Genomic DNA, 11,953 nt, shown 5'->3' with positions numbered 1-11,953 from the left:
CACCTCAATTAATCTATAGATATGGGATAGGATATGCAGGCATTTTAAATGGTGAAAAAAAATGTTGCTGAGCAAGCCAGTTGCCACAAATAATGTAAAGAAGCGGGTACTGTGTTTGCTAACATGCTAGATGCATTTCTCATTTCATGGCATTGTCCATTAGTTCTTGAAATTTTTTTTGCTGTCTAATTATGTGCTTGGGATATACAACACACCTACATTTGTTCCTGCACAGCTTGTGGATGTGACATGATCTCATCATTTCAGTGACCATTGTGTGGTTTATCAATGGTGAAGCTAACAATGCATAATGCTCCATCTGATGAGGCATACTTTACATGCCGAGCCAAGGAGCTAGAGAAGTCTGACCCTGACCAAGCCAGGGCATGGATGCTGGTGGCTAAAACACTATTTCCCAGAAGCTTTGCCATCCAGGTTAGACCCGTAAATATCAGCTGCTTCAGAAATGTTATGAGTAGTACTTCAGATGCTGAAGTATATCAAACCCAGTATAAAAGCTAGTTATGAAAGTCGAGCTCTGGAGATGACCAGAGTGCTTGATTGCAGTGTATGGTTCATGTACGCTGCTGTAGAGAGCGAGAGAGAGAGCGAGAGAGAGAGAGCGAGAGCAAGAGCGAGAACGAGAGCGAGAGAGAGAGAGAGAGAGAGAGAGAGAGAGGGAGAGCGAGAGAGAGCGAGAGCGCGGAGAGAGAGCGAGAGAGAGAGAAGCAGAGGAACATATATATATATAATTATATATATAATAATATATATATATTATATATATATATATATCTAATCTATAGTCTCATACTATATAATATATATATGCATAGCTTATATCAATATCTAATGCTCATTATGTGCATGGAAGGAAGGACATAAATATAACTATATTTGTACATTGAAAATGATACTTGTTTGCACCTTTTTGTACACTCCCTTTTCTCCCTTCATCATCAGGGACCTAAGATATAGACTTAAAGGTACATACACAAACTTGGATGCCACTGGGTTGGTGTATATATGTATACCAACCCAGTGGCCCAGATCCTAGATGATGAAACATACCTAGTTTTGGGTTTTGAATGTGGAGATTTCTGTCACAATATAAATGCATCATGCTTGGTGATTTGATATCCCATTGTGTCCCCAACATTCCATCTCTTCTCCAGACCTCTCCAGGTTCTGATGTCACAATCTGTTCACTTCTTCCATTTCAGTTTGAGTCTTACCGGCTGGACCGTGAGGCGCTGAGCATCCGGGAGTCGGCAGCGCACTTAGAAAGGCTGTGAGTTAACAGCAGGCAGTGTCCCTGTGTGTAGGAATTGTATACTGCAGTCACTTGGCTGAGTGTGATGCTTTTCCAGTGATCACGTTTCATTTGCTTCGCTGTGATGGTTGCATTGCTGACTTATGAGTTGATACATTATGGAACAATTATGTATCGTCCCCTTGTTCTGCCACCATGCCCTGCCATGTGTTGTAGGATGGCCAGCTGGCACCTGTCCAGACACTTCCAACCACTCGCACTTAATCCATGCTGACCGCCGTCTGGCGAACTTGACTCACTAGGCCTCCGTCTCACAGCGCCAGCTGGACGTGTATGCTCCCCTTGATTTGATCGGAGTCTGATCCGCACAGGTGCCGTGAGTTTCCTGATGTGTACGCTCGACATGATTTGATCTCAGGATTTGACGTGTACAGGTGCCGTGAGTTTCCGGATGTGTATGCTCTCCGTGATTTGATCTCGGGGTTTGACGTGTACAGGTGCCGTGAGTTTCCGGACGAGCCGGCGCTCTGGGCCGAGATGCGCGGCGTGGTGGACGCACTGCGCAGTGAAGAGACCGACAGTCAGAGCCGCTTCCTGCGCCAGGTGTTCTGTCACCTGTCTACCGGTTCGTACGGCTCGCCCACCTGGACAGGGCCAGTCCTAGGGTACCACATTGGCCTATTTCGATTCCGTTCTGCCACTTCTCATGAACTTTGCAAGCTTTTATAATTCAGAACGTGTAGCGCAGAAAGGTAGGTAATCGGTATGTAAGGTGACTAAGCGGAGCACGCTGATATCTCTCCTGCTGTTGGTAAGTGTCAAAATACGTTAAATCGCGGAAATTTCGTGCAGAAGTAATTTGAGTCTTATAAGTCATTCCAAGCCACCATATCACGTATGTGTGGACGGCATATTGGTACGAGTTTCTACTGGTGATAGCTTCAGGACTGATCAAGATGGCCTGATGGATGGATGATGGCCCCAGGATGGTCGGGGCTTGATTCTTTCAACGTTCCAAAATTAATTTTGTTTGATGTGAAGGATAGCGTATAAGTTCGCACTACTGGACTTCTGTCCCACCGGCTGTCTCGGCATGCGCCACGCTTCGTTGGCTGCTAATCCGTTGCCCTCTGAATTCGAAGCTGACATTTGACCTTCCCGGCTGGTTGACCGAGCCCGCATCGCCTAGATGCTGGGATGCTGGCTTGATCGCCGTTCGGGTCAAAGGCGGTTGGTCAATCCCGAGCGGGAATGGGAGCATCAGACAGTAGCATGCAAGCCGGAGGAGGGGGCGCGGAGTAGCAGAACAAACATCGCCATCCCTACCACCCAAGTGGCCGAATATTGCCACACTGTATGGCTGTGTGAAGTGTTTTCTGCTCTAGATTCACGTCCTCTAGCTAGCGCTCCAAACTCCCTCTCGCAGCATGGCATTCCCAGGGCTAGGTTATCGATGTTGTGCAAACTTCTTGTGCGTGACCTGTACAGTCTCGGCAATTAACATCAGTGTGTTGTGGTTGAAGTCGCACGCAGCACTATTGACGCTGCTTTTGCCGTAAGATGGGCACTATCATCTCACAATGCCGACACTTTTTTGTCTTAACGATATGTCATAACTGGACTATGACCATTGAGCCAACCACCGGTTCGGGATTTATACGATGGCTGTGTGAGCTGGAATGCGTGTGACCGGTCACCTGACGTGAATGCGCGTGACGGGTCACCCGATCACGCGTGTGACGGATGACGGCCGGCTGTTGCAGAGCTGCAGCACAGGGCGCTGTCCGTGACTGCTGATCATGTGTGTGACGGATGACGGTCGGCCGTTGCAGAGCTGCAGCACAGGGCGCTGTCCGTGACTGCTGATCACGTGTGTGACGGATGACGGTCGGCCGTTGCAGAGCTGCAGCACAGGGCGCTGTCCGTGATTGCTGATCACGCGTGTGACGGATGACGGCCGGCCGTTGCAGAGCTGCAGCACAGGGCGCTGTCCGTGACTGCTGATCACGTGTGTGACGGATGACGGTCGGCCGTTGCAGAGCTGCAGCACAGGGCGCTGTCCGTGACTGCTGATCACGTGTGTGACGGATGACGGTCGGCCGTTGCAGAGCTGCAGCGCAGGGCGCTGTCCGTGACTGCTGGTCATGTGTGTGACGGATGACGGTCGGCCGTACAGAGCTGCAGCACAGGGCGCTGTCCGTGATCGCCGACCGGAGCCGGGACACGCTGGAGCACTGTCAGCTGGTGCTGCTGCTGGTCAACAAGTTCCCACACATGGTCAACGGGCACGGGGTCAGTAGGCGGTCCGCCAGGGTGGCGCGGCTCGGCACTCGGTCCCGCCCAGGGTAAGTAGGCGGTCCGCCAGGGTGGCGCGGCTCGGCACTCGGTCCCGCCCAGGGTCAGTAAGCGGTCCGCCAGCGTGGCGCGACTCGGCACTCGGTCCCGCCCAGGGTCAGTAGGCGGTCCGCCAGGGTGGCGCGGCTCGGCACTCGGCCCCGCCCAGGGTCAGTAGGCGGCCTGCCAGTGTGGCGCGACTCGGCACTTGGTCCCGCCCAGGGTCAGTAGGCGGTCCGCCAGGGTGGCGCGGCTCGGTAGTCGGTCCCGCCCAGGGTCAGTAGGCGGTCCGCCAGGGTGGCGCGGCTCGGTAGTCGGTCCCGCCCAGGCCGGCCGCGCCTCGGTGGGACGCTGAACGTCAAATTGACCAGCCACATGGCGAGGTGCAGGCTCGGATAGTGGAGGTACGTGAACGGCTTGAACAGACACCAGGATGTTTGTAGCCCTTTGTCGTCGGCGCCGAGCGGCCATAGTGTTCTGCGTGGTAAAGCAGAGACCACAAAACAACCTCCGTTGAATCCCGTTTCCTTCACTGGCTGTAAATGTGCAGCCCACGGCTGAAGCAGGCTGTAGCCCGTAGTTGCGGTGAGCCATTGGATGTCGGTTGAGGCAGAGCTCTGTGTTTTGGATGCAATGCTCTTGTCCAGTTCCATTAGCAACCATAACGGCTTCATGTACTTTTTCTTGTTCGTCTTTGGGTGCGTACATATAACGATGCATGGGTTATAAACTTTGGCTTATGTCATAAGTGTAACGGACATTGCTCGTTGGTATGAAATGTGGCTACGAGGAGCACACAAAGCAGTCAATCCGGTGACATGTTCAACTAACGTCCGTCCGCAGACCAGAGTGGTGGATCTGCTGCTGACAACGGAGAAGCACGCCCATTTCAGCTCGCCGCTCAACAAGTACAGGAAGTTTCTCGGTGGGTGGCCACTGTACACACTGTTGTCAGCGTTTCTCCAGTACGGCGTTGCGAGCTAGTAGATGGTGTATGTTGTCTTACATAGCTTAACATTTTTTATTGACCTGCCGCAATACACTCCAAGCCTGGATGTTCCAAAAACTGGGAGGGTAGCCTACAATAGCGAGTGGCTGCTCCACATCTGGTAGCGTGCATGTGTCACTGAAAGTTGCGACTTCAGCCTAGCCACCACGCCGCCTGAAATTCGGGATGATGGCTGAAACTCCAGCCGAGACGGCCTTGGAGCTAGCCGCTTACTGGCTCGGGGACAGGCTGGAGCTCAGGCGCGCACTGGCCCTGGGACAGGCTGGAGCCCAGCCGTCGTCGGGCCCTGGGACAGCCCGCAGCCCAGGCGCCTACTGGCACTGAGACGGGCTGGAGCCCAGGCGTCTACTGGCGTGCTGGGTCAGCTGCGCTGATGTTACGATGGGCTCGTCAGTCGGTGAGTGTTGCCAGGGTGGTTGCCTGCTTCTACGTCTGAGCTGACTCTCTGCGGCGGTTTTCAGTGTGTGACCTCCTGCCCAGCCTGCTCAGCTCCAAGGTGTCGGACCTGACCGCCAAACAGCTGACCCGTCTTTTCCTGCGCACGGTCGAGTTCTACGTCTGCTACGTGACGGCAGACAGCACCAAGATACAGGTGAGTGGGGTCACACCGCCGGACACCGACACCGGCCGCCACCACACGCCGACGCTGGGGTAAGGAGGCGAACCGCACCTCACTGGTACGGGTCAGAGGTCACGGGACCATACAGCACGACCGGCGACATTGGCGGCGTGGTGCATGCCCTAGCCGGCCTCCACCTGCGGAACCGGGTCCGTACCGCCAGCCGCGGATAGGTCTTATGACAGCGCAGTTGGTCGCCCGTCAGAGTGGCATCGCCGAGCGGCGGCCTGTTCCCGCCAACCGGCAGATGATGTGACGGCCGGGTGGCGGCGGTCACCTCTGCCAGTGTGCTCGCTCTGCGCCGTTCTCATGGTGGTGTTAGACGAGCATTGCTGGCGGACCCGCAGTCGACGCCGTGATGGCTGCCGGCCCGCAGCCACTAACAGCTGCGGGCACGGCGCGACGGCCGTGGTGACGCGGCTGCTGCTGCCGCTGCGGCTGCGGCTGCTCTCCGGCTGCAGCGGGCCGTGGCCGGCCGGGTCGCCCCGCCGCACCTGCCTGCCGCGTGCTGCTCCGCCGTCAGTACCTGTACGGTGTGTCGCCGGCAGGGCACGGGCGCCGACGAGCCGGTCGAGCTGCGGCTGGCCGATCCTTGGCAGGACATGGCCACGCTCTGCCAACAGGCGGCCGCCAAGCTGCGCTGGCAGCTGGCCGACGTGTTCACGCATAAACGGTGAGCGCGCGTGAGCGTGCCGCGGTGGTCGGCGGTCCGTCGCTGGGCGGTGCAGTCGTGTTCGGGGATGGCGGCCGGCCAGCGGCTCGCCGTGGCCTGCCAACGCACAGAATGCCACCCAAGCGTGATGAGGTGTTGGGACGACCTCGGCTGGGGAAGCCAGCTGCGATGCTGCGATGTGAGGGGACGCCTCGCCTGATTCCCGGAGCCAGCTCAAGTCTTTACAATGTTCGGCTGCGGCTAGACGTCCATCCTTGTGTCCGGTCACTCCTGCCACGTGTATTCCTGCATTGCTTTCCGCAAGTGTATCTGTCGGTTACTTGATTTTGTGATTGTGATTTTCATTTTGCGTCTGAACCATATTTTTCAGCCGACATGTGTTTTTTTCGGAGGTAGGGGTATGGAACGAATTGAACATTACCTTCTTCACAGTTTCCCATCCAACCAGGACGGGCATATCCGCAATGACGTCACCACAACCTTGTGATAAAAAACAGCGTCCTCGAAAAGATTGTAAGTTCATGTGCTAAATCAACAGCATGTTTTAAGTCATATCTTCCATCGCACACCACGGGCGCGCAGAGATGTTTTCTGGCCGTCCCAAGTGGCACGTTTGTAGTGGTAGGCTCGGGACTTGCAGTACACGGGAGAGAACGCAGAAAGCATAATACCGGTGTCGGACAGGTCCCGGGACCTGGTGTGGCAGCAGCTGCACTCGTTCTATCGGGAGCAGGCGGCGCGGCTGGAGGACGCCGGTCTGCGCCGGCAGCTGGTGTACTGCGCCGTGGCCGTGCTGCTGCAGGCGCTGGTGGACTACACGCAGCGCACCGACCCGAGCTTCGCCACAGGTCGGTAGACCGACACGTGGCGACACGTGGCAGGTCGACACGTGGCGACACGTGGCAGGCCGACACGTGGCGACACGTGGCAGGCCGATCGACACCGGCCGGCGCTGCGGCCCGCCGCCAGCCAGCCTTAAAACGCTCCCTGGATGGTGCTGACTTGACTGTCGACCGGCCTGCCGCGCCAGTACATTGTTGACTTGTGTTGCCCTGTTGCCCGCCACCCATTTTGTGGCTTAAAGAGCTGGTCATTTCGTAAACGAAATCGGAGCGTAGGCGTCCGTTTACATGGCGGGCGCGGGCGACGGTCGCGCTGGTTGACAGGCAGGGTGTCTGGCGAGTTATCGAGCAGAGCCGAGCGATTTTCACACCAGTGTGCCAGCCGGCGCGTATGGGGAGATGTGCGCTGCTTTCGCGGCTGGCCGGAGACGCCTGCCTGGGGCAAGCCCGCCGGGCCAGCTATCCCCGGAGCGGGACTGGCCCTGACCTCGTGACGGACGCCGGTCTCGGCCGCCAGGTGCCGCCGGCGCGCCCGGCTCGGCGCCAGCCCGCCCTCATGCTGGTGGAGGCGTTCGCCGAGCCGGCGGCGGCGCCGGCGCCGGGCGTGGCGGCGACCGGCCGCCGGCGCCGCTCCGAGGAGGAGGCGAGCGGGCCGCTGCTGACGGTGTCGCGCCAGGTGACGCTGCGGCCACAGCAGCTGACGCTGGCCTTCCTCACGGCCCTGCGGTGCTGGCGCCTACTCGCCCAGAACCCGCTGCTCGAGAAAGGTAGGCGCGTGACGCGGCAGGCAGGAGTCTGCCGCCTGGGCCACGGGCTCTCTCCTGCCGGGCGGGCCTTCTGGGCCTCGCGCGTCAGCCCCCGCTGCGGCCATCCGCCTGTTCGTTTTGTGGAGTTGTAAGTTACGCTTTTGATTTCGATGTCATGCTTGGGTTTCATGCCAGAAATGTTGCTGTGAGGCTTTCGATCTCCACACTATGTTAGGATGAAATGCAACAGCAACAAATGCCGCTGTGACTCGGCTGCCGCCTGTGACGACCTTGTGCGCTCCCTGACACGCATTGGTCACGCCTGGCGATGTTGTCGGTTGACGCGCGCGACTCTGCGCTGCAGAACTGGCCCGGGTCTGGCAGTCGTTGAACGCCGACAGCTGGCCCTGGTTCCAGTCGTTCGTGACGGACACGCACCTGTACGACGGCGCGCTGCAGCAGCTGGCGGCCCGCACGGCCCTGGCGCAGCAGCCGTCCCCCGCCGGTGGGCCGCGCCGCTGCCGCCAGCTGCTGCAGCGCGCGGCCGCCGCCTACGGCACCGCCGACTACCAGGCATGTGGGGCGACGGAGAGGGGGGGGGGGGGGAGGGAGAGGGACGGGGCAGCTCAGACCGACAGGGACGGTGGTAAACGAACCCGGACTGACCGGCACAGATAGGGCCAGCCGCAGATAGGACCGATGAGAGGAACAGGAGACGGGGACGGTCAGTGTCCGGACCGGGAAGAACGCTGCCGGCCGCCAGGAATGGATAAAGCCAGTGCGAACAACCAGGTTCACAAAAACAGTACGAAACGCCAAATGTGGGGAGGCTCATTGCAGGCTGTCAGTGACGGAAGCAAGTTTTACGCGACTGCCAGTGACTGCGAGGACCAGTCGAGCCGGTTAGTGGACTTGGCTGAGTTGTGGGAGTGAAAGTCAGCGACGTGACTATTGTACTCCACAAGATCCACGTATTTCTCCACGCATTCTCCGGTCTGACGTCTGTGCTGTGTGCGGGTAGTCACTCCATATATGAAGTGCGATGCGGCTCGCACAGCTGGCCGGGAGTCTGGTGTCTGAGCCGTCTGGCCGAGCCTGGTGCGTGTCTGTATGCTGGTCTGACGCCGCCTGTGTGTCGGTCTGACGCCGCCTGGGTGTCGGTCTGACGCCGCCTGTATGTCGGTCTGACGCCGCCTGTATGCTGGTGTGACGCCGCCTGTATGTCGGTCTGATGGCGCCTGTATGTTGGCCTGACGCCGCCTGTGTGTCGGTCTGACGCCGCCTGTGTGCTGGTCTGACGCCGCCTGTGTGTCGGTCTGAACGGCCGCCTGTGTGTCGGGTCTGACGCCGCCTGTATGTCAGTCTGACGGCCGCCTGTGTGCTGGTCTGACGTCGCCTGTGTGTCGGTCTGACGCCGCCTGTGTGTCGGTCTGACGCCGCCTGTGTGTCGGTCTGACGCCGCCTGTATGGTGGCCTGACGCCGCCTGTGTGTCGGTCTGACGCCGTCTGTGTCGCCGGCCCCGCAGCTGGCGGGCGAGCTGTGTCTGCACGTTCTGACGGGGCCGCTGCTGCCGGCCGCGCCCGGCGACCCGGCCAAGTCACAGGTGGTGGCCCAGTGCACCCAGCCGCGCCACCTGCACTTCCTCAGCTACACGCAGGCTGACGTGAGCAAGTACTGCATCAAAATGCTCACCCTTTGCCTCCAGGTAGGTCAGCGTGGCACGGAGCTCTGCACATCACATATAGAATGCTTTCGGGGTTGGTTTTTAGTTCTCGATAGTGTTTGTATTGATGTGTAAATTTCACTGTTACTTGTGATACGGTGATAAGGTGATAAAGAAACAGAAAATCTATATCCGGCAAGTTAGAAAGCAACGAGTTGTACAAAACGTGCTAAAATATTAGCTTCTGTCAGACTTAGTGTAAAGACGGGCAGTCAGGTACCCTGCCACTGTTTGCATGTATAGTCGTAGACCTGTCTGTGCAACGTGGTCTGTGTGCCACGCAGGGGCTAAGCTCTAACGTGCGTCGGGTTAAATGGTATTGCGATAGCCATGCTGCACGTGATCCTTTTTGGTCCCGCAGCAGAAGGTGCTGAGCTCGACCACGTTCCACGACAGCGCGGTGGGTCACCTGATGGTGCTGCTCCAGCACGACTGGCCTACCGAAGAGGCCGCCTTCTCTAAGGTGCGCAGCGAGTTCCTGCTGGGGCCGTCCGACACGGGGCCGAACGGCTGGCGGCCGCGCTGGTGATATAAACTCCAAATAAAACACGCACTTGCAGAATACAGATCGTCGAGATAGTAGGCTGCGCTGTGATAGTGAGCCATCGTGTGTAGGCGCCATCATACCACCGATCGGTGCCGATAAGCCAGCCCCTGCATGGTGTCTGACGTGTTTCTGGTCGTCGCCGTTCTGGGGCTGGCGCCCGCGGAACATGTCACACCATGTTGTCCGGGACCCCGCAATTGATATTTCTTTGAATCGGTCTGTGACCTGAACGCTGGTGAAGTGCCCAGCCTTTGTGCGTGTGAGTCGTGTTCGGACTGAGTGCGCGCACGACACCGTCACACCTGGCTGTGACTCCGGCAGCTCGTGCAGCTAGTCCAGCAGCGGGGCACCTTCAGCTACCCGCAGTTCGTGCAGTACGTCACCTGCCCGGACATGGTGGAGGAGTTTGTCTACCTGAGCACCGAGTACGGCGGTGGACTGACCTTCAACCTGGTGCCGGCGCAGCAACCCAGGTGTGAACAGAAATCCACTGGCGGTGATGCTGGACCTGACCTGCTGGAGAGGTGGTACTGGATCTGATCGGACGGGAAGATGGCACCGGACCTGACCCGCTGGGGAGGTGGTGCCGGACCTAACCTGGGGAAGGGGTACCAGAACTGACCTGGGGAGGTGATACTGGACCTGACTTGCTGGCGAGGTGGTACTGGACCTGGTGGCGAGGTGGCGCTGGATCTGATCGGACGGGGGATGGTACCGGACCCGACCTCGGGGAGGGGGGCGGGGGGGTAGCACCGGACCTGACCTGCTGGGGAGATGGTACAGGGGAGGCTGACCTGGGGAGCTTGTACCGGATCTGACTGATCAGTGAGGCGGTCCCGAATTTGACCCGCATGGGAGGCTAAACGGGACTGTGAAGGTGGCACCGGACTGGATGGTTGGTGAAGTATATCAGATCCGCTCGGGACCAGTCTTTTTGTCCTGTGGCAGTATTTTCAGCGATGTCGGGATTTTGCCGGATAAACTCTGTTTTGTGTACCGTCGTATAACCTGGATGACATTTTTCTCGCAAGTATATGCATTTTGACGCAGTTCTAAGTTTATTTGAGGTATATCCCAGAGACAACATGGCATGTATGTGGTTGGAGATTTGATCACCTGGCGGCAACAGACGCCTGTGCGGTATGTTAATGATCATAATGATCGGTTGAGAGACGTCTTTTTATTCATGCCATTAGATACCGTGTAGGAGCGCGCTGTTGCGGCTGGTGGGCCCGTGTGTGTCCGTGTTTGAGGTCTGTGCCCATGCGTCTACGGCAGGCAGCGGACCATGGCGACGCGTGGCGTCGACAAGGGCGCCCGGGAGGAGTTCCGCCAGGCGATGCTGCTGCAGATCCGGCGGCCCGAGGCACCGCTGGCCGTCATCGGTCAGTTCCTGTCGGCCGAGAAGGACGACATCCTGCGCTGTCTGCGGTGACCGACGCCCGGTCGGTCGCCCCATGTCTCGTCCGTGCCGGGCTGCGTGGCCTCGCTTCGTCACAGGCCGACTGAGCGAGGCGGCGCGACGAGTGGGCACGCGCTAAACCGACGCTCCCTCACCCACTGCAGCCATCCTCGTGTGAACGGCATCTCCTGCTGTTAGTGGGGCCGGCCACCTTCGCATGGCTGGTGCGCGCGCGCCGACGGCGGCGGCGTCCGTCGGCCTCATCTGCCAAACCCAGGCGCCACGTGGGCCACCGGGCTCGGCTGCGTGTGCTCCCTTGGGAGTGTGCCTCGGCTGCTGTTGTGTTGTCGGCGCTGTCTGGTCAGCGAAATGCGCGAGTGTATGTTTTGAAGTGTCACAAACCTGACAGACTTCCGATGTTCGAAATACACGACGTCTACGTATCGAAGCGTTTTGTGGCGTGGGAAAGAAGGCCGGGCGCAGAGTTGTGCTGCATACACCGTGTTTGGAAAGCTGGTGACATCGCAAAGCGTCGTTCATGAAATCCGTATCTTTTCGACTATTCGCCGTTGGAATTACGCTATTTCAGTGTAGGATATTCATGGATGTGAACTGCCGCGGTGTTGGCAAGGGGTTTATGAATGTGCAAACGATAGCTATACTCGCATAAAAATATAAACTGGGCGTGTATGCTGATGGCTGAATCTGTTATGACGCCCTGATCAAGTTCAGGAGCGAACATCTCGAGGGGTCGCACGGCGCCGGCTTTGACAGCAAAGGGGTG

At 58.1% G+C, this 11,953-nt stretch overlaps 1 protein-coding gene across 1 annotated transcript; it reads left to right on the top strand.

The window, feature by feature from the left end:
* Positions 1-273: 273 nt before the first annotated feature.
* Positions 274-11,587, top strand: IntS10 (integrator complex subunit 10). The gene is made up of 14 exons (XM_037217371.1): positions 274-435; positions 1,224-1,291; positions 1,771-1,898; positions 3,450-3,565; positions 4,451-4,532; positions 5,078-5,208; positions 5,784-5,908; positions 6,593-6,644; positions 7,445-7,517; positions 7,861-7,961; positions 9,023-9,202; positions 9,582-9,683; positions 10,089-10,240; positions 11,046-11,587. Exons 1-14 carry the CDS (start codon positions 289-291, stop codon positions 11,200-11,202), a joined length of 1,614 nt encoding a protein of 537 aa, XP_037073266.1. The 5' UTR covers positions 274-288; the 3' UTR covers positions 11,203-11,587.
* The last annotated feature ends 366 nt before the right edge of the window (positions 11,588-11,953 follow it).

The sequence above is a fragment of the Pollicipes pollicipes genome, unplaced genomic scaffold, assembly GCF_011947565.3.
Source record: "Pollicipes pollicipes isolate AB1234 unplaced genomic scaffold, Ppol_2.1 Scaffold_4002;HRSCAF=4701_pilon_pilon_pilon, whole genome shotgun sequence".
In the NCBI taxonomy this organism is placed as follows: domain Eukaryota; kingdom Metazoa; phylum Arthropoda; class Thecostraca; order Pollicipedomorpha; family Pollicipedidae; genus Pollicipes; species Pollicipes pollicipes.
This window is presented reverse-complemented; position numbering and strand designations above follow the sequence as displayed.

Coding starts and splice junctions, on each gene's coding strand:
- IntS10 (XM_037217371.1), top strand. CDS start 289: ATGGTGAAGCTAACAATGCATAATGCTCCATCTGATGAGGCATACTTT. Junction 6,645..7,444: donor CGTTCTATCGGGAGCAGGCG/GCGCGGCTGGAG, acceptor CTGCGGCCACAG/CAGCTGACGCTGGCCTTCCT. Junction 7,518..7,860: donor GAACCCGCTGCTCGAGAAAG/GTAGGCGCGTGA, acceptor TCTGCGCTGCAG/AACTGGCCCGGGTCTGGCAG.